This window comes from Tubulanus polymorphus, chromosome 5, assembly GCF_964204645.1.
Source record: "Tubulanus polymorphus chromosome 5, tnTubPoly1.2, whole genome shotgun sequence".
Lineage (NCBI taxonomy): Eukaryota > Metazoa > Nemertea > Palaeonemertea > Tubulaniformes > Tubulanidae > Tubulanus > Tubulanus polymorphus.
In genome coordinates, this window is record NC_134029.1 from 21,026,820 (window position 1) to 21,054,113 (window position 27,294).

The following is a 27,294-nucleotide window of genomic DNA, read 5'->3' on the forward strand; positions in this document are numbered from 1 at the left end:
GTTGGTACCGTATACGTTTTGCACAGAAATATGCATTGTGGAATAGTTGATTATAACCGCAGATGAACCGAGCCGGAACCGGCCTCGCGGGTGTGCGGTCACATAAAACCTTTATCGGTATATGTAGATACTTAGCTCGATTGCATTATTTATTCGATAGACGGCGCCAAAGTCGGTGAATCATTGTGGAGCAATGCGGAAGTAATGATTAAATCGGAGACTTGCGGGAATTGTTTCAGAATATTTGTCTATGATTTAAGTGAATGAATACGTCGTGAATTAATCAGTTAAACGCTCATTGTACGAATGAATGACACGCGTGAAGAATGGCCAGCGAAAAACGAGAACGCGTTAAATTCGGGCATCATGACAGCGGAGTTAGTTCTTCAGTTGATGACAGCTCGTCGTCGTCGCAGTCCGAAGCAACCAGTCCGGTATCGACTACGTGCGCTTCGTCAGTCGGTGCCTTCACCGATCCGAAACAAGTGGACATGAAAACTGCCGACTCAAATTCGAATATGTCGACGGATTCTAGCGACACGATGACCGACTCGGCGTCCTTGATCGCACGAGCTTCGAATGATAATTCTTCCGTCACGTTGTCTATGCAAAGTTCGTTAAGTTTCGACGAAGCCGACGGACACCTACCGCTGAACGCGTCGGAGTTCGCGGTGACATATCTCGGTAATCTGGTATTGGACCGACGCTACACTCAACCGATGCTTCCGTGGGTAATGGCCGAAGTGCGTCGTCGAAACGACGTGCTGTTCGTGAATCTGGAAATATGTCGCAACTATCTGAAAGCTCGACGGATGGACAACGGCGAGTTACACTTCGAACATCGGCTTCAGAGTTTGTCGCGATTCGCGAAAACCCACCGTGACCCGAAATGTTTCGCTTATTTGACGCGACCGAATTCCGATTCGCCGTTTACGTGTCATGTTTTCGAAGCTTCGAGTGAATCCGATGTAAGTATGTGTAATGTCTACAAATGTCTGGCGTCGTGAAAACGTTTTAAACTTCAATCGTCTTAGTTTGAATTGTTGCCCATATTGAAAGTAACCAATAGCGATTAAACCGACGATTTGCGTTTAACTTTTTCTTGAAACTCGACCCGAGGCTTGATTTCGGCAGTATCCCATTGGGTGCTAGATTTTTTGTTGGGATATACTAAAACTTGAAATGAAACTGATTTCGCCCTTAGAAAGGCAAACTGAGATATCAACGCTTTGACACCTTGATGGGATACTGACAAAGAGATGATACTCTCTAGGATTGTTTAAATCGAGCATTGTTCATATAATTTGATTACTAAATATTTAGATTTAGAGGTGCACAGTTTAGGTGCCCCTAACCTAGCCTTAACCCTTAGTAATAGATGTGCCTAATATCTGGAAGATGACCTACTTTATTCAGAAGACTCGCCAGTTACCCTGAATTGAATGCATGACCTTGGAGTAATTACACCAAGGTATGACTACGGTTCACCATAAAAAACCACACTTTTACTCAAGGAACAATTGTTATTTTTAAGCAACCTTTGAATACTCGTGTCCCCAAACTTTATTCAACCTGACCTAGGTAGTATTATTAGGACTCTATCTCTTGTACAATTCCGATAACAAAGGTTTATCAAATCCCCGAGTTACCCACGTTATCTTATCAACCTTATATGGAGGGTCTAAAAGCCAGACGTTATTGTTTCTGTATACTGGCGTAGTTGAAATCCAAACAAATTACTTTTCTCAAAATTTATCCCGATATTTTCTAGAGAGGGTGCGAGCTTATCAATGAGGAATATTGATTCGTATGAAATATACAGTCTGTAATCTTGAGCAGTCTGTAGACTAGGCCTATATGAGTAGCATTAATTCTCCATTGTGTCACCGTTGTTGGACACAATAGGAAAATTTGCTTAATCAACAGAAAAAGTGATAGTATTTTTGTCCCCATGACTCATCAGAGCGAAGGGGGCTTTACCATCCATCCGTTCGTAGGTTTCTTTTGTACGGAATACGGGCATCTGTGGATAGAATCTTATGAAACTTTATGATATGATGTCAGATCATGAAGGCAAAGCACGAGCCCTATTGATTTTGGAGGTTCAACCTTTCAAGATGACTGGTTCGGTTGGCCTTTTACAATAATGGAACTGTTCGTACCTATTCCGTAGTTGAACCGACAGGTTTTCTGCCTTTTCATCGGGTCAACTCCTCGATATCCTGAGACCCACTTTCTTCATTCGTATCCCTTATGGTATTCATGCCATGGACATTTTGTTGTTTTCGTGTCATCAAACAAGCATGTGATTCAATCGCAGCATTGTTTTTCGATTAATTACATATAATCTATAGTATTATAGCTAGCCCGGGTTCAGGTAAGCCTACAGCTGTGTCTGCGCAGTGAACCCTCTAGACGAGAATGTAATTACCACTTAGAATCGCAGTATGAGGTGAAAAGCCATGTATAACACTTCGAAAATGTTGTTGTTTATTTACTATAAAATCGATGCGTTTTTCTCGCGGCAAGCATTAGAAAATTTGATGTTTTATCAATAGATCAATACTGCGCCGTGTTTGATGATGATGGCATCGCGATGTAAGCACGATTCTCCCTAGACTTCCAATAATGTTTATATATCGGTACAAAAATGTACAATGTGTTCATATATAAATTACGACTTGCTCTGTTCACACCCACCCTCTTTCACTAAGGCAAAACATACATTTTTGGATTTGTATCATGATCGGTCCAACTGTAAGTTTGTTTTCTCGGTGTTCATTCGTTTGGACAAGATTTTCATTTTCCTTTCCTCGAATTGATATATTTCAGGTGCCGCACTTGTTCAAAGTCATTCGGGAGGCGACGAAGGTCGCGGTTAAAGACCACCATCAACACACGGGGCGCGAAGGTCGTCAGGTGGAGAACATGGGCGAGCTGATGCGCGCCGGATACCAATTCTTCGAGGTTCTCTACACGGGCCGAGTTCGCGTTTCGCAGAAGAACGCCCCGCCAACGTTCATCGACGATACGGTGAATAAATTCCTCGAGCAGCAGAAATTGAAAGCCGAAGAGGCCGCCACCGCCGTCGCGAAAGAGGCGAAACTCGACGACGGCCGGGAACGCCACAGTAGCGGAAACAGCGTACGAAGTTTGCCGAATAGTTTAGAAAACGCGGTCAACGTGAAAGAAAACGAGTTGAAAGAAAGCGAGGATAAAAGCAGCGACGGGTTGAATACGAGCGGCGAGCTGGTGGAGAGTACGTCGTGTAGCGAGACGACCAGTTCAAACGAACAACTACTCGATTCATCGCCGCGAGATAATAACGATAATACGGTCGTTGAAAAACAGCCGAAACAACAACAACAGCAACAACGTCCCGCGCGTAAATTGAGCAATACGAAAAAACCGCACAGAAAGTTGTCGAATCCGCACGACAATCGAACAATGTTATTCCAGATCGGACACGAGGAAATCAGTCTGATCAGTCTCGATAAGAAGTCGATCATTTTGGACCGGAATTTTAAGGATATATCGTTTTGCTCTCAGGTACGTGGTTTGGAATATCGGTGAATTTCTCAGTCGAATACGAAGTGGTTGTTTCTTTCGAAATGAATTTGATTGCAAATAGTCAACCCCCCTGATATGCCGCCTACATCAGTGCAGAACGATTTTGGCAGTATATCGGGGGTGTTTTACTGTGTATTTGTATAGAGATGTACATCGAGAAAACCTGGGGGTATTTGGTAGGGTGGTATATTGGGGGTTGACTGTAATACATTTTTCTTATTTCCTGGCTTAATCATTGATACAGAAAAATACCGGGAACTCATCTTTTGATTCAAGAAAACCTGCTGATTTATGACTTTAGTTTAAGCAGTGCCTTAATTTGCCTCAGTCCGTCTGCTACAAACCCTGCTAGAAGAAGAAACGTTTAGATTTTTAATCGAAATCGATTTCTTTTTTTAGGGAGTTCAACATCCAGAACATTTTGGATTTATCTCGCGGGAGCCGAGCTCTAGCTCATTTATCTGTTACGTATTCCAGTGCGCGTCGGATATCGTGGTAAGTTAGCGCCATCGTTTCCCCTCATCAACCACCCACGTCCCACTCGCTTATTGATATATGGATTCACCAGAATTTTGCCGATATTGAGATGTACGACAACGAGCCGAGCAATAAATCTAAAGAGCTTTTCCGTCGAGCATAAAATCTCTATCATCTCCATCTGAGGATGGAATAAAATGTCAGATTTTGGCTCCATAATTCTCTTCTCTCGCGACTGACGCTGACAGAATAAACAATAAGAACCTCTGTTTTAGTTGTTGTTTGTTATGCTCTCAGACTCAGCTGATTGTGTTTCGTACTGTTTACAAGCGAGGTGAAGGTCGGACGGTAATCATAGGCAACTTTAGATGCAGATTTATAGCTCGCCCTACTATGTAATAGTTTATGCTACTATCGTTTTGTTGACGTTTCATCCTATTATCCGCTGATTAAATGAACAACAACATTGAGATACAGTGCATTCTGTTCCCTCTCAACTATACAACAACAATGTATTTATATACATGTATTTCGAACTACATTCAACCAACGCTATTCATTGCAACAGATGGTTCACCGGGCTATTATTGCACGCATGGAGATCTCTGCGATAAAATCAATTACATAAGTTTCATTTGACACAGACGTTTACAAATAAAGGCATTGAATTTCTTCTTTCTTTTTTGATTGATAGGAAGTACAGATTTTGTGTCCTGCATTTTTGACAAACTGTTTTTGCATACAAAAACTCCAGACACCGTACTTTATCAGGCGCTTAAAAATCCTTTAAAACCGAAAATTCTTGTGCTTGAAACTCCTTTAATCTGAGCAAAATACTTAGAATTCCTTCAATTTTTAGAAATAGGGAATTAGACATTTTTTCTAGTTTATATTTGTACCATAAGCTATGCCTGTATTGGTACATTTGGGACCAGGATTTTTTCTACCCGAAAGGTGGTTACGCAATTAGTAACCGAGTGTAGTAGTGTATAGGAGAAAAGTTTGCTTACAAAATGACCAAATAAACGGGTTTACTGAGATGATTTAGGAGTCTAATAGTAATTAGGATATGAACGCAATGCGGACACTTCCTCGAAATTTGAAATTTTTTCGTTTAAAACTTAATATCCAGGAACATCTGTAGGGACCCTGATTATGCAATCCATCTATGGGAAGATGTTGTTGATTGTCTCTTTATTTCAGGTCGAAGATGTGATGCAAGCTTTAAAGATGGCATTTGACGCAGCGTATAATAAGTTTCATACGCGAAATCATATTGTGTGTGAAATGTGTCCGATGCATCAGTTGCACAAACTCTGTCAGGATATCGATGGTTAGTGATGTTCAAATTGTTCGACGATTTAAGCCCGGACTGACCTGAAAAACTTGGGGAATCAGAAAAATCTTGAAAAAAATCAGGGAATTCGTAAATAAGCATTGAGTGGCCACCCTGCAAGAAAGACTACAAATGAATGAAATTATGCACTGCGCTTGGGGTTGGCGGCTTCCGATGGCCTCGAATATTATCGAACTTTGAAAAAAAATTTTCGAATACTTTGAAGAATGCAGGTTGTTGAAATATGGTGGTGACGATTCTGGAAAACCAAGGGAACTAATTTCTCTCAGGGAAAAATAGGGAATTTTATAGAATTTAGAAGAAAACCAGAATGAAGAAGTCTCAGTGAAAGCTGTTTTTACGTATCTATACCGGGCTTATTCTCTGCCTACCGGGTCTGTATTTGTGAACGTTTCCTTTTTATCGGAGTGTATACGCCTTCAAAGTGTGGAAGTCAAATTATTTGCTTTTTCGTGGAACTACTAATGGAATCTAAAATCTGCCCTCGCACGAAAATCACATGCAATCTTCTAATGTGGAAAATGTCATTTTAAGCCCTGTGGTTAACGGCAGGTAATGCGACATGAATAATCTCAATTCATCGCGGCGAATGAGTTTCGCGTAGGTGTTTTTTCATTTTTCCGTCGCGCGATGATAAAGAAAGTTCAAGTTTGATGTGTATCTTAGATTTCTTCCTTCGTTTGATCACTGTTTGGTACCGGTGTATCTAGAAGGCTATCGCCGAGACACACTGGATCAAAGTCGCGTCATTCTGTGTTCTGTATAATCATATGCTAGTTAATTAGGATGCTATGAAATCGGGGTTTGTAGCGAGTCTGATAATTTCTGAAAAGCGCTTATTTTTGCAAAGATTTATGATAGCCTCATCCTGATTAATGCTTGCTTATCTAAGATAATATCTTTATAGTGCTAAAAAGTACTGACATTTTGGGCTCATTGTCGTCGCCGGAAATTTCTACCCAGAAATTTTATTGCAGTCTATTATGTCTTTCCAATGACAACTTAGTAAAATCCATAAGTGGTTGTTTCTTTTGAAATGAATTCTCTTGAATTTGGTTGCCAATGCATTTTCTTATTTCATAGCTTAACCGTTGATTTAGAAAAATACCAGGAATTCATGTTTCTGGATTCATTTGACTTTCAAAAAATGTTGTTTTTTTTGCTGTAGTCTGACCACTAGAAACCCTGGAAATTTATACAAATGTACGAGTAGTATCCCAATGATGAAATATATTCTAACCGAAAAGTAAAAACCCTGAATCACAATTAGGAATTTATGAAATTTGGTCTTGTGTGATACGATATCAACCCTAAGTGAATTTCATCGTGTCAGAAAGTGTGAATATGAACGTTTGTTTTTTGTTCATTGATTTTCAGGCATTCCTCCGGAGAAAATAAACGAGACAATCAACATGAGAATCGAACAACTGAACGAACGAGATCAACTCGATGTTAAAGCGATCATTAAGGTAAAAACAATCTCTCGTAATCTGATTTCTAGTACACAGCATGATAACCGCCGGCTTTTCGAGCTTTTATGCCTGCGAAACGCCGCTTTTATCCTACGCAGAAGTAACAGAAATTTGCTCGTTAATCTTTGCTGTCGTAGTAACGTCTACGAAAAAGATTTCTGAAGATATTTCACGTGTTGGCCGCCCCAAAGGCGTATACATAGCTGAGCGGAGAAACCGCGGATATTCGATCGAGTTTTGATTTTCATAATTTCTCGATCAGTCACTGACGACTGTGCAGTTCGCGCTTCGAAATGACACGTCACAATTCCTATAAATAGACGTGACTTAGACGTCGACTTGATTCAGTAAATGATTTGAATAATGTCGTATATTATCATATGTATATAGCGCGTATATCGACTTCTTCCATCGAGAACTGGTCAATAAAATATCTGCGTTTTCGGGTGTGGCTGTCGTCGTTCGTATAAAACAATAGTTCACTGAGTTTATATATTATTCGATTTGACAGATATTTGTACCGGGTAATTCAATTTTCTGTTAGAAATTGATCGCGAGTATGATTGATGATTGTCGATACGTCTATATACGTTTCGATATTCAGGGGCAGTCGATGCTTAAGATATATACGGCCGCGTATAGCTCATTTTGATGGTCAAGCTTAACACAGGGCTCTTGCGGGTTTTGGAAAGTTTTGGAAAATGGGATTTTTCCCCAGGCCCTTTGAAAAGCTATGGAAATTTTGTGTTTAATTCTCTGTGACTGTGGAAAAGTCGTAGAAAATTAGAAAAAAGCTCTCGAAATATAGGTTTCCTTCGATTTTAAATTTCAGGCTGTATGCCTAATAATTGTCTTGGTAACAATTTTGTTAACGACCAGTTGTAGCTTTCCAGATAACGCACTGTGCATAGCCGTGACACATTTGATAAAAATCTTTATGAAAACGCTTTTTTCAATGGTATTGATACGTTTTTGCCTCCAATTTACGTTGAATGGGCGTCTATGTGAATAAAAAGTTTGGAAAAGTGTTTGAGCTATGGAAAATGAAAAAGGTTGACCCTGAGAACCCTGTCAACAATTAAAGAACACCATTCTGATGTAAGCCTATTTTGCACTGAAAACAATCTAAAAAAAAACAACAGCGGTTTTATATAGCACCGATATCCAGCGTTAACGACGTAGCCTATCCGAACCTGTCTATCTGATGACCTGTCCTTGATATACGGTTACCTGCGGTGATTCATTAATCATTGAAATTAAATAATCCAGGTTCATCTAATAATAATAACAGTACATCAATCAATCTATAAAATTAATCATTGCACTGGTACCCACTATGGCTATCACTGGAAATAAATCTTGATAAGTCATATTTGGAGGTGTAATGAAAATTGCTTTTGTACTTATTATCTTGTTAGTAAACATACATTATTCCTCGAAAGCATTACGAATAAGATTTCCCAATGATAATCTAATAGACTAATAGGATTAGCCGTTACTTGTCTTTAATGAAATGATGACCTTTTTGAAAGAAAGCTTTCTCTATGCACTCCTTTGATATTAGATGGAAAATATGGAACAGATCATCTGATTCCATATAAACAAGGTATAATATCACGCGTTATTAGCTGATTAGTTTTTCTGTCCTACTTTTCGTATGATTTCCGCTTAACATCTGTAATATCAACGTGAAACGTATTTATCAATGCTATTTTCATATGTATTCGGTCGTTTCGAACATTGTCAGCCGACAGCTGTGGATGGAAAAATAGACGAGGGTGTCCAGGGTTTTTACTGATCGGGAAATCAGGAAAAATTGGCGAATTCCAGATTTATCTTCGTTTTTTAGAAAAGTGAATTCCAAATTTATTTTCTTTTTATAGAAAAAATCAGTGAATATTAAGAGAATTCTAATTTTTGGTATCTAGTTGTTCTCTCTAGAATTTAATCACAGAATGGATTGGTCAAGGTTCATGGAGATATCAGGGAATTTCCCTTATCCGAGCCGCGGATTTTGTTACATGTAACTAACGCATTCTGAAGTGGTATCTCGCTTGTACGCCGCGGTTCGCTCGTACAGCGATCGGCTCATCCGGATAGATTTCTGATGAGGTGCAGTTAGTATTACCAGGGATTAGGGAACCGTCGACTAACGCGACGTACGCGAGTCCATGATAAATTGTAAATGATAATAGAGCGGCGTTATCGATTTTAGACCGTATCGGCGACGGCTGAATTTATCGATCGTCGAACTGATTTTCTTCGACTCGTAGCTCGTGACACGCAGCCGGCTGCGATTCTCTCTCTTCTCTACTTATGTATCAATTATTTACAGTCGAATGGTTTAAAGATGAAGCTCGTCGAGACTCGGGTCAGCGATGAGCGACGTTCATATACGCGGGATTCTGATCTCTTGTGTATTCGCTGTAATTATATACCATAGCTAGAATAACGTTCGCCTCCGCGTGATGTAGATCCAAAAAGCGATTGTCGAACAGTTTTTCAGTGGCATATACATGCGTGCCCCGAGGATTATTCGAGGAGGTTGAAGTTCTCTTAAGAAGGGCCGAATCCATTAAATTTCACAATTTTTAAAACAAAAAACCTAGGCTATAATAAAGTCCCTGCAGCTATTATATCTACATGATGCTAATTTTCTTATAGAGGTTAAAGCTATAGTCAAGCTGTAAAATAAACTATTCTAAATCTAAATAGTTGTCATAGTGGAAAAGTCTGTGAAGAAGAAATCGTTTTTCTAATTTTATAAAGGGCACTATGATCCAAAAGGGAGATTATTCGCATCCCATACCCCCCTTGGGGATGCCCATGGTATAGATAAAAGGGAATTCTATCCATGATATCTGAAAAATCCTGGCGTAACATGAAATATACTCTCTGTGCACATGGTTTTTATATATCACATGATGCAAGCAATCAGTTGAATGTTTTCAGTAAGCCACATTTTTCGCGTCTGCATTCGTCCAGCCTTTCACAGTACGATAGATCCATGTGTGAGAGAGCTGTGATGATGTGTCTCTCCGTCCGCTGTATATCCATCTGGTTCATTTAATCCTAATCCGGTTCTGTAATCTTCGATGTCGCGCTGGAAAAATGATATGACACAATCTCATCGAGAGACGTATTAGTTTTCGTCGGCGCGGCGTAACCCGTCATGCGTCCATGTTATGGGATTATTACGTCAGAAACTGCCATTAATGGCTTTAAATCTTGTGTCGCGTGGTCTAGTGCCGGCGCTGGCACGGGGAATTACCGAGAAGTAGTGACATCGGGTCGATTTTACTCGACGCGACAAAATCCTTCCAACTGTCTTTTCGGCAGATTGATTTTGTTTGTCACGCTTGTTGGACACCTCTAACTCGTCTGGAAACGAGTGATATTTGTGGTTATTTTCGTACTGATCGATCTCTCGAAATAGAAGCAGTAACCGTTAAGACATATAGTACTTCGAAGGTTAACAAGATTTATTTTTAAGTAGAAGCTTTCGCAACTAGTGCATATTAGCTTCATCAGGCACAGTCAGTACAGTCAATCCAGAAACAACAGTATTTAACATGGGATATACTAGTTGTTTCTGCATTGACTGTGCTCATTTACCCGATGAAGCTACTATGCACTAATAGCGAAAAGCTCGGTACTCAAATAAACTTAGTTAACCTTCAAAGTACTATTCGTCTTAACGCTTATCGATGCTACACCAAGTTAACACAGCTTCTCTACAACTGATTCAACGTAGTGCGTACACGTGAATGATATTGTTTTCCATATTACTATATTTCGATAGGCTGACGATCCGACGACGATACGCGATCGTAACGAAGTTCAAATGAAAGCTCTGCGACTGGTGAGCGAAGCCAGACAGCAGGAACATATCCACATCAACGACCCGAACAGATCGCAAAACAGAAAAAACGAGGTTTGTATTCCTGGATTCTTTTAGTCATGAGATCGGTATTTTTCTTTATAACGCTACTACCGATATATTATCACCGAGTTCTACAATTCAGAGTTTAAGGAGCTTTATTCAAGAGTTACCAGGGTTAGGTAATGAATTGGGGAATGAACTTATTTTGACTTGTGAGAGTTAAATCTCTTGACAATGATCGTGAAATTGGGTTACTGAATATGTTACAAGTGATATAAAAAGGACCTAGATAACCCAACGTAGCAGTTGTATTATTTTGGAGCCATCCATAAAGTGTCTCGCCCGGCGTATCTGAAAACGTTTCTCAAATCTGGAAGAGTCCTCAATGGAGCATACAAATTATCTCATCCATGGTTTGTAGCTAGCCTGCTACTTAGACTACTATATTTGGAAAAAGAATTGTTAAAAGACCTGATTTAAAAAGTGCTGAAAATTGTTAACTCTGACTAAAGAGCCATCAAATTTTTGTCAAGGATTCATGATTGTGATAATGGCAATGAACTGTCCTAATTCATGAATGACATAGTTGGTTTCCATAGGTTATTGTTACGGTTTGACAAAATTATGATGAGCAGTTAAAATGTCTATCATAGATGCAATTCCCTAAAAAAAAGTACCGCAAACTCCTTTTTCCGCACCATAAGTGCTGAAAGGAGCTTACTTTTGCTGCTACAAACCGTGTCATCTATTATCTTTCATTTCGATGTTCCGTTTCAAAAAGCTTCAACATCTTTGTAACGTAGTTCTGTTGAAGTATGTACAGATCTCAGGTGAAATGCTTTTAAATTAGAAATATCTGCAAACTGAAATAGATATACACACGTTCTAAACAGGTATATCAGTTTCAGTTGTCAATCATAGCTGTTCTATTTCCCTTCTGAAAATCTAAATTTAAATTCGAACTATTTAAACTGAACGCGAACTGAACTGAAAATTCTTCTTTATTCTTCGTAGTTTACGCTGCTGGATCCGCTGAGAGTTAGGCCAGTTTCGCGCTTGGACACGCTGAAAAACAAAGCGAAACGTTCGCTGGCGAATTCCTTCGAGAATCTGATTAATCGGGTACGTAACACTACATCCAACAAACCCACGCGCAATTTTACCTTTTCTCCATCGAGAATTATTTATGCACCTAAAAATTCTATGTATGATTTTTTAAGAAATCCGGGCTTTTTCTGTAAATATTTCTATATATCTCCTGCTTTCGTCATTCAGTTTCCGTGAAATTTTCAAATTCATATTCAAATTATCTATAATAGCTACTAATAAAACGCTTAAATACTTCAAAAACCATTAATTATGGGCTTAGCTCGTGACGATTTTGTTATATTTCATGCTGCTGTTTACATGTGTTTCCAAAAATCAAGCGAATTATATCCAATTATTATATATTTCATGTGTTAGAAAGGCTTTTTATGTCTGGCTTGCCTCAATTCCTAGAAATTACCAGTGTGTGTTTATATTGTATTCCCTAATTCTTCACTAAATGTAGCGTACACGGCTTATTGTTAGTCTTCCATTTGGTCACCAGGTGGTGTTGCTTTTTATCGTTGCTTGATTTGTTTTCAAGGGTCGAAGAAGTAGTGGTGATTTATTCCAGCTTCCTCCTATCGAACATAGAGGGCGCTCTTCGTCGTTAATTCCAGTTATCGACAGCAGCGGCAATCAACCCTACACTGTGAGTCACGGGTTACCCTTCCTCCCCCTGGTGGTGAAAACCAAACTTCATATTCATGGTTTGTTGCAAGTATTCTTAGTGCTACTTTTTGGAGAAAAAAACTTGTTAAGGTCCTGATTCGTGCTTTTTACAAAAATGTCAAAAAGTGTTTCTTTTTGACTTACAAGTCATCTGAAAAACTTCTATCACAACATTCATAATTGTGATATTTAGAGCTAATAAATAATCAAAAGCCAAGCACACATCACTTCTGGGCAATCAACACATGTCCTAGCACATGAATGACATGAGTGATTTGTCCATAAGATAAATCATATTGACCGGTTACACCGTCTATCATAAAAAGTGCTGCTTTTTCCAAAAGTGTTGAAAAGCGCTAACTTTATCCTCGAGGCCTTATTGCTACAAACCATGAATCGCGCATAACTGATTATTGCAATGTAAAGGTAGAAGAAATCCATAAAATCGCATGATTTCCTCGTGATAAATGTGGCTAATTTGATGAATACCGAATATAGCGTGACTCTTGAAATATAGAATAATGACCTGGAAACTGCTATGCATATCTATTGTCTCGATAAAACTACGATACTATCGCACTATCGCAGTCGGGTCTGATTTCTTACGTACTTAAAAAAAAAAACTGTTGCCCGATCAAAATCGTAAATATATGAACTTTACGCATAAATGTTTTTATGTTATTATTTCGTCTGTTGAGATATCAATAAAAGTCTGTGAATAACAAAGCATGTCATATACATTTCGAAAGATTGACCTATGTTAATCATGCAAAAAAGTGCTTAGATTATAGAATATTTCGATAAGAATGCGCTGTTTTTCTTGAAGATACATTTTCAAACTCGTAAATGTTTCTTCTTAATTTCCTTATTAAGTTTTTCGAAGGTATTATTGAAATTAATACGTTAGTAAACCTCGCCTTGCTCGGACATGGCCATCGAACACTTTCGACGAAAACGAAATCATTTTTCTGACTTCCTACCGTATTTCCTATCCTTATCTCGGACTTCGCTTACCTCCGTGCAATTTTTCCGGTCCCAGTTTGTCCGAATTAGGCTAGGTTTACTGTATTATCAACGATAAGCGTACTATTTCCAAAAATGAACTGACTTCATTTTCCGCTATGTAGGATTCGTCGGCAGCGAACACGCCCGATGCATCGCCGTGTCAGTCGCCGATTAAGAAAGAATTCGACAAGAATCCGTTTCGTAGCAATGACCCGATCAATCGTAGACGTAGCGCCACCGTGGACGGCTCGACTCCGGCAGTCAGCAGGAAGATCTCGGCCCCGGCTCGCATTACCGATTTATGGAAGGAGAAATTCAACGAGTTGAAAGCTCACGCCGATAATCCTATATTGCGCACGCATAGCCCTAAATCTGCGTAAGTCCACTATCCGTTGGATGTAAGATAAGTTGTTTGAGGTCTATCCTCTCACCTATCCTATCAAGTATGGATTTGAATTTGATTTGAGCACTTCAAATTGTATGAAAATTTTCAAAACTAATTTTGGTTTTGTGACATCTAGACGTACCAGTATAGAAACTGAGTATTTTTGTCTGTTCAAAAGATCATTTCAGCCATATTGATTTCTTTTTCTATATTTGAAGCAGTATTACATATAACAGGGTGGTCACTTACCTCGAAATCAGCGAAATGTCAGGGAATTTTTTTTCTTTAAAAGAAGTCAGCCAATTTTGTATGAAAAACCCAAAAATCAGGGAAAAGTCTGAGAAATTTGTTGGTATACCCTGTATAATTAATAAATGTATATATATATGTATATTTGTACGTATATGATTTTTCAGATTGTTTCGTAATGAAAGTGATCATAATGCCGGTAGCCCTTCTCCATCTCATTCCTCCAGCAGTATGACAGCTACTCCGATTACTCCGCGTGGACGTCGTGGATCATGGAGGCAACAGATATTCATCAGCGTCGTCACTCCGGTTCATTCGCCGAAACCTCCCAGAATCGAAGGTACGATTTTGTATCAAAATATTACAATGAATTAAGTCAATCGACTATGAATTAAGTCAATCACCGGGATTTGAGTTGAAAGACCTAAGTCCAAAAGTGGTCTTCAATCTTAAGACAGGTCTTAAATTGTTAGATTTGCTATAGAACAAAGATTGTCTTTGACTGATCTAAAATCTAAGCCATGACTATGGAACTCACGCTTTAGTGTTGGTTATGATTTAGCCCCTGGCCACATTTCCTATTGCAATTATAACTATTTTTCATTGTTGCGATACTAGTCATCACCCGGCACATAGCAGATTCATCCCTTAGGATAATATTGACTCCAAGTCTACAAAACTGCCCCTGGCAAACCATCTAATTACCCACTTGGTCCTAAATTTGTGGATTGTTTTTGGTCTCGTTGGAATGTAACTATCGATACAATTCAGCCATTAGTTCCATTCTCGAAAACGTTTTAAGCCCTTCGATTAAACGGTGAATGTAATCGTATTTTAGAAGCGGTAGAACCCGAAGATTTGTTGGATTATTCGAAAACCGGTCAGAAACTATCGTCAGCCGCCCTGAGAGCTCTGTGGAAGAAAGCTATACTGGAAACCGTTTTACTCATCCGTATGGAGAAGGAAAATAAAAGTTTACAAGGTAAGAAGAGAATCGTAACTTGCCAGTAAACAAATTTTGCCTGGTTTCAGTGAGCTACGTAGATCAACTGAGTACGAATGTAAAAATCATTCTTAACTGTTTAGAATTCTGAAACTGTTCACAAGAAGGTGTTATTTAGAAGCGACTTATTGGAAACGCCACGATTTGTAAATCATTTCTATTGAGCGAAGTCGTAAATTCTGCTATCAGATTTCTTCAAAACTATGCATACAATTCCCACTGTTCGAATTTGGAATCTCGAGGTTTTGTGGCTCAATAAAAAAAAAAAACCGAATGCTTCGAATTCTGAATTCTAACGTTCGGACTTCAATTTCCTAAAACACCAACTAGTGAAAGGCTTCATTGAATTAGAGTTGGTATATATTAATCATTAACTTAAGAGATAAAGCTATACCAGGATGTGCGGGTCTATATATATATATATATATATATATATATGTTTATATGTATATTCTCATGGTATGATTGATTTGTAATAATAGTTTTCTAATCAAATTCCCTATAATGATAGAAGTACATTAATATCGAGCTGTGGCAGTGAAATATTGCGTGGTGACGGTCGTTTTTATAATGTAACTATATCACTATTTATCACACAGAGTGTTACTTTGAAAATAAAAAGTTAGAAGGTATGTGTGTTACTCGTATCTACAAATCACACTGCTGACCTATCCTCAATCAGGTTCGCAAACGTAACCCTGGCTCTTCCTCTCCCTCCCTCTCTCTCTCTCTCTCGCAAACTCTGATTGAGGATATTCGGGGCTCATGTTCGGTTGTCGTGCATGGGGCTGTTTGATCGTGTTGAGGCTAATGCTAAACATAAATCACCCCCTAAGCCTTGCTTAAACGAAGCATCAATTCATTAACCCTTTCAGTACTGACTAATTATTAATTACCCTATAGTGCTGGAAATAATTTGAAAATTTTGAAACAAATAGCTTAATTACATCAATACACCGCAGTGCAGCGTACCAACAAAATCGATCACCGATTTATACACCGCACTGCGGTGTAGATGCATTGAAAGGGTTAAGCTGACCTGTGTTTTACCTGTTCTTGCCTTATCCGATATATCTACATAACCGTTATTAGATAGCGGGTTATTCTATTCACTAAGGCTGATATACTCGACTCATTAACCCAACCGATCATGCTTTGTTTAAGCGAGGAATTTCTTACTTAACCAATCCTAACAAACCATATATCCGTAATATACATATGATACTATTAACACGTTTCCATCCTCTTTAGGTTATTTTGTAATATACGGGTGTAGGTCTATAGTGTTATTCAAAGGTGAGAGAATCTGGTGTATTGTAGTGGAAGTGTAGTAGTATTATTACCCCTGGATGTATGTTCAAATCCTTGTAGGTAGATGTTATGTATGTTTGTGATTTGGTAGTTATAACCGGCAAAGAAACATCAGGTAGAATGATTCATTGACACAATATGACCTCATAGAATTCTTCGATTAATCATTACAAAAGCTAATCAATTTGTTAAAATGTTTACATTTGTTTATTGACATTATTGTTTATAGAATACAAAAGGTAGAGGATCTATTCTCTCAGTTTTTAAAAAGGAATGCACCTGTTTACTTTTAAGCAATTAGTTGGCAAACTTATTTGTCAGCGTGACTGTTTGTGGTTCAGCTTTATTGCCAATGAACCCAAGTATCAAAAACTGTTTAGAGAATACCCAATCAGTCAAAACATTGTATTTAGATGATGAGAGTGAACAATTTACAATCATTAGTTAGAAAATAATCAGTTTGCAAACCGTTAAGTAATTTGTATTTCTTAATTGACAATCTGGGTATATGAAGTGGGTTTGGGTCTACGGGTATTAACCCAGTGTTAGTTCGGAACCACCCAGAGAAACACCTAGAAAAGACTATCGTGGATTGTTAGAATATGGATTTATTGATTCCAGTTCTTCAACGACTCAAAAGGAAAAGACGTAAGCATCGTATTGATCTGTAACTTGCGAAGATTTTTTTGACCCAGTAAAAACCATTACAATTATGTTTATATACATTGATACCTAGCGCGCAATATTTAAGGGGTTCTGTGTTGAGGTTTCAAAATAACAACTACTATTGGGCATTTATTTTGTAAACAAATATATTTCATAACCCTTATTTTATTTTTTTGATGAATTTTGATGATTATTTTTTGAGAGGATGTGCGATATGTCATCAATATATCAGGGGCCTGGGCTTGTTGCCGGTCATTTCAATTATTGATATATTCAAATCCAAAATAACTTCACTAATCCTTGATAACATAATAATCTATATTATATTATTCATTGTCGCAATGAATATATAATACATATATGTGTTATTTTTCAAGGCGAAGTTAGTTTCCTTGTTATCGCCTACTTACTGTGGATAGTTATATTTCTCATCTAAATCTTGCGTCTGTTGATGTTATCACGAAGTATTCACCTGGTATCATTTAATTGCCGTCAGAATCGAGGATATCTTTTGCACATTTTCCTATCGCCGATCTCATCTTAAGATAACCGATAATTTTCACAGCTGTGGTTTGGAAAAAATAGATCCCCGTGGAAGAAATCAATTTCGATAATCTGGATGTCGTTTAGCGAGAAATTTTCGTTTCTCCGAAAAAAAAAGCGTATGTAAATCAGGGTCACTACGAATCCTCGATGCCTTAAAAACTCCGTCTAAATGGAAAATGCTTGAAGCTCCTTTAATTTAAGCAAAATACCTTAAACTCCTTTAACCCTTTCAGTGCTGACTAATCAATACCCTATCGTGCTGGAGATAATTTGATTATTTAAAAAATTTCCACCCTAGTGTGTTGAATAACAGGAATACCACTATAATACGTCTACAACGCGGCGCGGTGTATCGTTAGTTACTAGTATTTCACTATGTTTGACAGGTGCTGCCATTTTTCAAGAGATAATGACTAATTACTGATATCATCAATACAACTCATTGCGGTGTACTAGCAAAATCCATCACCGATTTGTACACCGCACTGCGGTGTAGACGCACTGAAACTTACATTTTTGAAAAATAGGTAATTCGATTTTTGTCTAGTAGACAGTTGGAACCAGGATTTTTTGTTGCCCTATGAGTCTACAGTAATTGAAATATGAAATTGATGCAGACACTTTCTCAAAATTTTCTCCTTTAAAACTCCTTGAAAACTCAATTGATCCAGGAATGTTTGATCTGTAGGGACCCCGTTAATGGACTATCATTAGGACTATAGGTTGATCTTCAGTTGTGGGCAGTCGGTATTTGAGCACGTGTATAAGCCATGGACGTGTAAATACAACTTAGCTTATTATTTATTGGCCACGTTCCCAATTGATAATATTATAACTAGCTACCATTGATAGCCATTAGATACACTATTCTTACTGTACATTAGAACAAATGCACTTTCGTCAGGCCGATAGTGTGAGGAGTTCTTTTTTTTGCTTAAGTTTACAGAAAAGCGAGTAAACTTTTCTTGGATCTAAAGGACTTTCGGAAAATAAGATTGGATTAATAATTACTTTAGTCGGTACACACAGGATGACATAGATTTGAAGAGATTTCTGGAGTAATATATTAGATTGATGGGAATATTGTTCTATTGTTTGCGATGGAGGAAGGAGACAGTAGCTGTACCGACGCAGATTGCGATTCCAGTCAGCTTGCGTTCAGTGTCGATACTCCGGTTACGAACATGCCGAACCGGCTGAAGGCTAACGGCTTACCGATGGCTACGATAAAAGAAGAAAACGATATATTGTTTATCAGTTGTAGCATGAATAAGTACCTTCATCAAATAGTCAATAATCTGTACTCGGATCAGCAAAATTGTGGTAAGTTTACGTCCACTGAAATAAAGTTCGCCCGGGGGAGGGGGGGCGGGCAAAGAATAATGAGCTCGCCTATGTTTTATCTATAAAGAGTAGATATCAGAATTGTGATCTGCTTGAAAATAGAAAAAAATTACAAGTTTGCGAGACAGGTTATTGTCAGAACATTGTAATCAAAGAAAAGAAACGTAAATAACATTTTTATTGACCATATTGTGGTATAACGGTCAAATCAGAGTCAAATCTAACTTTAACTTATGGAAATCTGATTTCCATATTATTCATTGGATTCAAATTTGAACGCGTGTTACTTGCAGCTTGTAATGATTTCCGAGCGCACATTGCGTATTAGACACGTATTAGCGGTAATTATGAGATGATTTCCGAGATGAAAGTACTTCAATCTGCGGTTACTGTTTCCTATAATTACCGCCCGATCGCCGGAACTCGCTGCGTATCATTATCGAATTGCGAACAGATTTTTACGATTTTTGCTTCCCACGAAAATTGTTTCGTAGATATTTTCGTTTCCGCGTTTGGATAGTTAACGTATACAGTAGCGGAAAATTAATAATTATCGCGGCGATAATAAAGTCAACATATCAGGAATTCTAATTTGATCTATTTACGCTGATTATCGTTTAGGTTTCTGTGCGTATCTGATAATGTTGAGTACAATGTCTAAATAATGGTTAGTAAAATGTCTGAATAGTAGAACGTAACACTTTCGAGATATGCTGTTATTTATTCGATTATGTTTGGTAAAAAATTAATTGAAGCTCCAGGTACCTGTTTCATTGATTGGGTATTTGATTAATTCCTGGTAGATTTTTTACGCCACATAATAATTGATATACAAAAAAAAAACATAGAAAATATGATTGCAATTTAAAAATGTCCTCTAAGGTTCCCCCATGAACCTAGGAATTCAGTCCCAGGATAGAGTAATATGTATAAATGTGTTTTGACTTTGAACTTAGAGGTTTCAATCGCTGTAATTTAAGTTAGTCTTTTCGACGTCTGTGCAATAAATCAAAGGAAATCCAGACTTAAGCTCGCCATAAAGCTAATGTTTTTCATTGACTTCCGAACAATAGGACATTAGCGCAAGAGTGCTTCTAAACTGATTGTGAAATCTTAAGGTCATTACCCAAATTGTATTTATGAATTTCGAATTTCGGTTCTAAATTTATCCGCGAATGTCATTCTTCCGCCGGTTTGAATCGCGCTACGCGATTTCAACGACGAAAATTACGTCATTTCGCGAAATGTATTGGCAACATTTTTGGCAAGATGATCTAACCTCCTTGACGCCTATTCAGCAACTAATTGGAAATACCACCGGCGATCAGGTAAAACCCACAAATTAATGAATTCGACATAGACCACCTCATAGGTAGTTAGATATATGCAGTTATTTAGGAGACGGTGTGCCCGGTTAGTACTCGCGCCGGTGATGAGTGTTGACTCAGCGTTCAACAGTAACAGTAATACCGCTGTCATCGTAAGTGCACGACCAAGTATGGTTAACCTCATTACGAGTCTACTGAAAAACTCTCCCGGAAATAAGTCACTACTGTTCTCCTCTTCGCCGTCGTTAATACAATGAAATAATCGACTGTTTCCTTCATTCGGCGTACGCGAAAACAGATCGAAACAGATCTAAGCGATTTCTTATTCGTTTGGGTTTCGAGCGTTGAGGATTTAATGGGGTTTTACGGTAATAACCAACGAAATATGGGAATTATGGACACCGCGTTCAGAATCCAGATGTTTTTGGCGTCTCATGTAGGTGAGTTTTAAGATAAACACGAATTGAGATTTTTTTTTTAGCTGCGTTATCGGTATTGAGCATGATAATTTCGGCAGTTTTTGTCAGAATGTCTGTTGGATTTTTTGTTGTATTTTCTCTTAAGTGTCGAAATGCATGATTTTGTTGTGTGACTAAGTAAAGGCAGGATAATGGAACTTATAATGACATGACGCTTTTATGCTGTCAAAAGAAAGTTTTTTTTCGCTGTGATCATTGCGTGCAATGTTGGTGCAAAGTTGAGCAAGTATGAGTAATACAACAAGTTTACCGGGGAGTTTTTTCTAAACTCGAATATCAAATTACTTATTTCAGAGATATTAGTTAAAATGTTTTTTGATGCAACTTGTTTAGAATACAAATTTTTCCTTGTATTTTTAAATTTTCTACACTTCCTTTATTACTAATTCTGCAGGTCGCGAAGTAGTTTAATTTGTTTGATTGATTGATTTATTTTCATAGAACTGTATATAATACAAGTACAAAATTAAACATTTCTGTATGGCATTACAAAATTAACACTCTTATTACAAAAAAAGTAACAACTTATAAGATGATAGTCTATGGTTGACAGCCCAACTGGAATATATGAATTATTTAACTGGAATATATGAATTAGTCAAACAAGATAAAGAAAAGAAATTTAGTCAATATCGGTTAATGTAACCAGGGGCCAGTTGCATAGTCACAGCTTAGATTTAAGACTGGTCTAAGACCAACTAAGTTCTATACTCGATCTAACAACTTAAGACCAGTCTTAAGATTTAATACCACTTTTGGACTTAAGTCACGACTGTGCAACTGGGCCCAGGCTCTAAAACCCATTACTTATAATCTGATGAAAAAGCCGAGGTATTTTTTTTTCTCGTGAATTTCTTAAGAAATATTCTAAAGATAGATACGTTATTGCAGCGCGTCAAGATGAAATGGAAGCTAAACGACAGAAGTTGGATTACGAGGAAATAACGCCGTGTTTGATCGAAGTCACGAAGGTATGGGATTCGTTGATCGCTACTCCGAACCGTGCCGACATCAAATTCGATTGCGTCAAATTAGTCGATGCCGTCAAAGCAGGTAAGCGCGATTGTGGCCTTTCGTAATTGTTGGGTTAATTAAGAAATTCTTTTTTTTTTAAGAACTGCGAACATTTCGTACATTGCGATGAAAAGTGGGTAATTTCGGTCTTGAACTTTACGTGGCAGGTGTCTGGTAATAATTAGATCCAGACACGATTAATTTCTGCTAGATTGATTTTCTCTTTCAACAAAATCCTGTTACATAAAAAGTATAGTAGATAAAAAGTAGACAATCATCTTTTTGTCTAAACGTCATTTTGTCCGGTATGTCTTACTTAGGTGATAAAATTTTTCTCTCTTCGTAAATATTGAGTGTTCGAGACATTATTTACTATCGTGGAGTTTACACATTTTGCTTATTCTTCTCCAAGTACGAACATTCAAGCATCGCATACAAAGTATGAGATAATTTTGCAGGATGAAGGACTTGTCACATCTTCATAAATAGTTAAGACTATTTCCAGTCTTGAATATCACAGAGAAAACCCACAATATCGATTTAAACAAAATTTAGAATTAAGCTATTGTTTTTTCCTTACGTTTCTCGGGTGAAATCCTTCCACCGATCTTCAGAGTTTATTTGATTTTGGGGTTGTTTAGGATTTTGATATTGTGGGTTTTCTCTCAATGACTTGTCACATCCTATAAGGGCACTTCGATGTCTAAAAAGGGCAATATCAAGCTATCGCGATGAATGCGCCAATTATCTATCTTTGTTGAGAAAATGAAAAAAGAGCACTCAAAAAATTTGATGGGTTGTATGAGTCCTCCTGGATCTACTCTGAAAGCTTGTTTGATTCAAATATGTAATAAGTTCATGACTCTATTTTGAAGGAGTGCCTCGAAGTCGACGTGGAGATATTTGGCAGGTGTTAAGAGAACAACACGAAATTCATAATCCGGCGCTGAAATCGGCTGCTCCGAAAACGGATTGCATTTCGTATGAAGATTTATTGAAACAACTCACGACTCATCAACACGCAATACTCATCGATTTAGGTAACATTTTCGACTGAATTTCGATTTATTGCAGAAAAGAATTTTCGAGGTAATTTTTCGTTATGTTATTCTCTTTGTAGGTCGTACATTTCCGACTCACCCGTATTTTTCGACTCAGCTCGGTGCTGGACAGTTGGCCATGTTTAACGTACTGAAGGCTTATTCACTGCTCGATAAGGAAGTCGGATATTGTCAGGGTTTGAGCTTCGTCGCGGGAGTTCTTCTCATGCATGTAAGTTAGATTCTTTAGTTTCATCGATTTGATAGCAAGATCGTCGCGCACGGTTCCATCTGATTATTGCTATCTATGCATTTATGCATTTCTTCAATAGCTTAATACAAAGAAATAAGAATTCAACTTCTATAACGCCCTTTTCATTGTGATACAATGTTGAATAGTGTTTTTATTACTTGGTATTATTATCCCAAGCCAGTTATTATATCCATAACCATGTATCAGTCATCTCTTCCTGGGGAGAAGTAACATCCAAGCTCTACTATTTAAAGCGCTATCTATCATCTATTGGGCCAGGTACCCATTTATTCCTGGGTGGAGAGTGGCGATGAGGATGAGTGTCTTGCCAGGAGACACTACTGTAATGAACACGGTTCGAACCCACAACCTGGCTTCCCAGAGTCGAACCACTCAACCCCCCACACCACTCAACTAACAATATCTCATTTATTACAGATGCCCGAAGAGCCGGCGTATGAAACGATGAAGTATATGATGTACAATCTCGGATTGAGGAGACAATATAAACCAGATATGACGGCGTTACAAATCCAGTTATATCAGTTATCGCGTTTATTACACGACATGCATCGTGAAATCTACGAACATCTCGAAGCGAACGAGGTCGCGCCGACTTTATACGCGGCTCCGTGGTTTCTGACTGTGTTCGCGTCGCAGTTTCCTCTCGGATTCGTGTCGAGAGTTTACGGTTAGTGTAAATTATGATTTTTCTTTTTTTTCAAATTTAACTCGTAACATGTAGTTTAAAACCTTTGAATCCCATTCCTAGCTTGATCATAGTACACAGTGGCACCACTGACCTGGTAAACTTGAAAAATCAGGAAAAATTTGACAAATTTGACCAAAAACCTGGAAAACTCGAATTTGGATGATGATTTTGACCATGCGTTTCTTTATCAGTACCTGATTTACTGAAAAATGAATGAATTTTTACATTTTAAACCTAGAAATTTCTCTGATTCACTCAAGGGAATTTTGTGTAATCATATGGAAAAATCCGGGAATATTTTAGGGATTTTTAAATGGGCAAAACATGGCCACCCTGTAGTACATGATATATGTTGTAAGTATCTGTGACTTGTTTTTTCAGATTTGATACTGTTGCAAGGTTGGGAAGTTGTATTCAAGGTCGCTGTCGTGTTATTAGGCGAACATAAAGAACTGATTTTACAATGTGATAGTTTTGAAACAGTCGTAGAATTTCTGAAAACGACGCTGCCAGCTCTGGGTATTGTGCAAGTCGAACGTGTTATCAATCAGGTATTTAGCGACACTCGACAAAATTTTGTATTTGAATAAGCTTCAATATTTGCATCTTATTAATCATCCTATTGTGCTTTGATGCGGACAAAACTTCATTGCAGACTTGAAAGTTTAGTAGATTAATCGAAAATATGAAATATGAAATTTCATTTAGTTATGTATGAAAATATGTATGAAATATTTGAATAGCTTGAACTCTTGCAGTGCATGTACACCGCAGTGCAGCGTATAAATCAGTAATGAACTGTGTATCGATGTGAATAGTACTTAGTTGATATCTCTATTGAAAGTTGGCAGCATTTTGCCAAACGTAGTAAAATATTAGTGAAATATTACAATACACCGCAGTGCGGTGTAGACACACTTTAGCAGTATGTCCATAATGCAATACACTGGGATTGGATTTTTTCAAAATTTTAAAATTAATCTCTGGCTATTAAAAAGGCTAACACTTGTGTGAAAGTATTAAGGTATGCATTTGTAATCTTCATGCTCACACTTATTTGTTATTCAGGTGTTCACGATGGATATATCTAAGGAATTACAAGCGTATGAAGTTGAATACCACGTTCTACAAGAAGAAATGATATCATCGCCTCAAAGAGGCGACACCGACATCATTCAGAAATTAGAAACTGCTAATCGTAATTTAAAACATCAAAATATGGAGTTATTAGAACAATTACAACACGCTCGTGTACAACAACGCTCCCTGGAGGAAGGCTACACTAGTATCCGTGGTAACGAAGGGAAACTAAAGTCGCACGTGCGAGCGTTAGAACTAGAACGATCGGCGTTGTTAAACGCCGTATCGAAATTACGAGAACTAGTCCCCGAATCGGAGTTGCAAGCCGCCGGAATTCAAATTCCCGACGTTGCGACGATTTTACCGTCGAACGAGTCAAATTCGCACGAAAATCGATCTCATCGCTCGAACAGCGCGAGCGTCGTCGAAGTAGGAAACGTCGGAGCGGCCGGCGCGCGCAAGGCGTCTGCGGATTCGATTATTCACGCGGCGAAACCGAAAGCGACGAACGATTTGCCGAGAAAATTTTCAGCCGATTCCGTTCAAATGACGGCGAATCAGAAAACTAGCCAGCTGGCGTCGGGAGAAACGCCCCCGGTATCGCCGCGTAGACGTAATACTATACTTACACTTATCGATCATCAGTGAAATTGAGCGCGCTCTCGTATCATCGGTAGATCTCATCATCATCATCATAAACAATATTAGCGCTTTAAACTGTGATTGGTTGAAAAAGGTGCGACGAAAAAAGAAAAAAAATCGAATTCTGTGATGACCGGCGACAGGATGCAGTAAACTCAGCGGGAAATACCCGCGAATTTTTCTTTTACGACTAAAGATTCTGACTTTGAATTAAGAATTATCATTACCGATATGCGTAAAAAATTGAATGATAATCAGAGTTGAAAACAAAATCGAGTTCTACTGTAATCATCTCCCATATGTGATTTTCATTTTCATTCCTTAAGTACGATAGTTTTGTGGCTTCGTGATCGTCTATAGAAATATTACCATTGACAATTGTATTTTCGTAGTGTGTGTATAACAATGGTACGTAAATGTTTTAGGGTAGAAATTATTTTGAGATGTTTTAGGGTTGCTTAGTACCGATATATGTATACAAACATACACTGGTAATTATATATATATATATATATATATATATATATATATATATATATATATATATACATATTTGTAAATGTTTTTTGTACATATTTGAAATGTAGGGGTTTTTGTAAAGTACATATACGCATGTAGCTTCCATCCATCACTGTAATGATTTCCTAATGGTCTCGCAAAAAATTGTCGATAGATCTTAACACGAGAGTGTGCCAAATTATTTCTTTGATTATTTTAAGAAAACTGTCACCATTTTAAGATATTTCAGCGAAGAGTCGGTTATTTCTTATTCGGGGGAGTGATTTTCAGAGTTTCGCTATTTTTTATAGGACTTTAGAAAGCAAAACTGTAAAACTTTTCGAAGGATGGCTTCTACGAAAGATAAGTATTCTGACCATGTCCCTGAATAATTCAATCAATAGCATTTAGAAGGATAGGCAATTTAGGCAATAAAAAGTTATCTTGTACTTCCTTAACTGTGGAATATTTATAATTGTTTGCTCACCAAAAAAAGGCTTCCATAATGATGCAAACATATATTCTTATAGGTGTTATGTGTTTTAAACGCTTAGAACATTGCTCAAGTTGTTGTTGAGTTTAAGGTTAGAACAAGTATTCATTGTGCGCTTTTATTCGGAATTGGTTCATCATTATCATTGTTGCCATTGAGTTTAATTCACAATACGCGGTAATCATTGTGATTTGACTAAGTTGAGCATAATATTTTTTGAAAAATCATCGTGTAATCGAATATTGCTTCTCGAAAAAAACCAAATACGATTTTTAGAAATAATTGTGATTGATTGTATATGTATTACGCGTATAGTCTTTCTAACATATTTGTTGGTTGACTTAAGTATAGGTCTGAGTGCCTGTTAGTCCAGTGGTTGCAATGCTCTTGTTACCTAAAGGATTTTAGACACTGTCCATGATAACCGGTTACATTACTTGTAAGAATATGCAGGAAGTGACTCTGAAAAAATGTATTTGTGCCATTTCATCGTGTACTTTGTCCATAAAACCTGAGTGATAGTTCTATGAAGCATTTTGTGATTGTCTTCTAATTGTTTTTCTAAAATATCTTGCAACTACTAAGTACATTCGTACCTCCTGTTGTTGTACGTGTAGTTATAAGTATATACTAGCTCAGATTATGCACAAATTCATTAGAAATTTTTGAGAGTGAATTGAGTGTTGGAGAATGTACATTTAGGATGTATCAGAATTAGTTCAAATGTAA

At 37.7% G+C, this 27,294-nt stretch overlaps 1 protein-coding gene across 2 annotated transcripts; it reads left to right on the forward strand.

The window, feature by feature from the left end:
• Positions 1 to 226: 226 nt before the first annotated feature.
• Positions 227 to 26,060, forward strand: LOC141904955 (TBC1 domain family member 1-like). 2 transcript variants are annotated; one of them, XM_074793600.1, is made up of 17 exons: positions 227 to 968; positions 2,833 to 3,549; positions 3,970 to 4,065; positions 5,251 to 5,380; positions 6,782 to 6,873; positions 10,679 to 10,810; positions 11,774 to 11,881; positions 13,645 to 13,898; positions 14,324 to 14,496; positions 14,995 to 15,138; positions 15,759 to 15,788; positions 21,725 to 21,886; positions 22,723 to 22,887; positions 22,968 to 23,119; positions 23,579 to 23,831; positions 24,234 to 24,403; positions 24,921 to 26,060. In XM_074793600.1, exons 1-17 carry the CDS (start codon positions 327 to 329, stop codon positions 25,578 to 25,580), a joined length of 4,080 nt encoding a protein of 1,359 aa, XP_074649701.1. In that variant the 5' UTR covers positions 227 to 326; the 3' UTR covers positions 25,581 to 26,060. The 2 variants fall into 2 exon arrangements, with proteins under 2 accessions (XP_074649701.1, XP_074649702.1); XM_074793601.1 differs by lacking the exon at positions 15,759 to 15,788.
• The last annotated feature ends 1,234 nt before the right edge of the window (positions 26,061 to 27,294 follow it).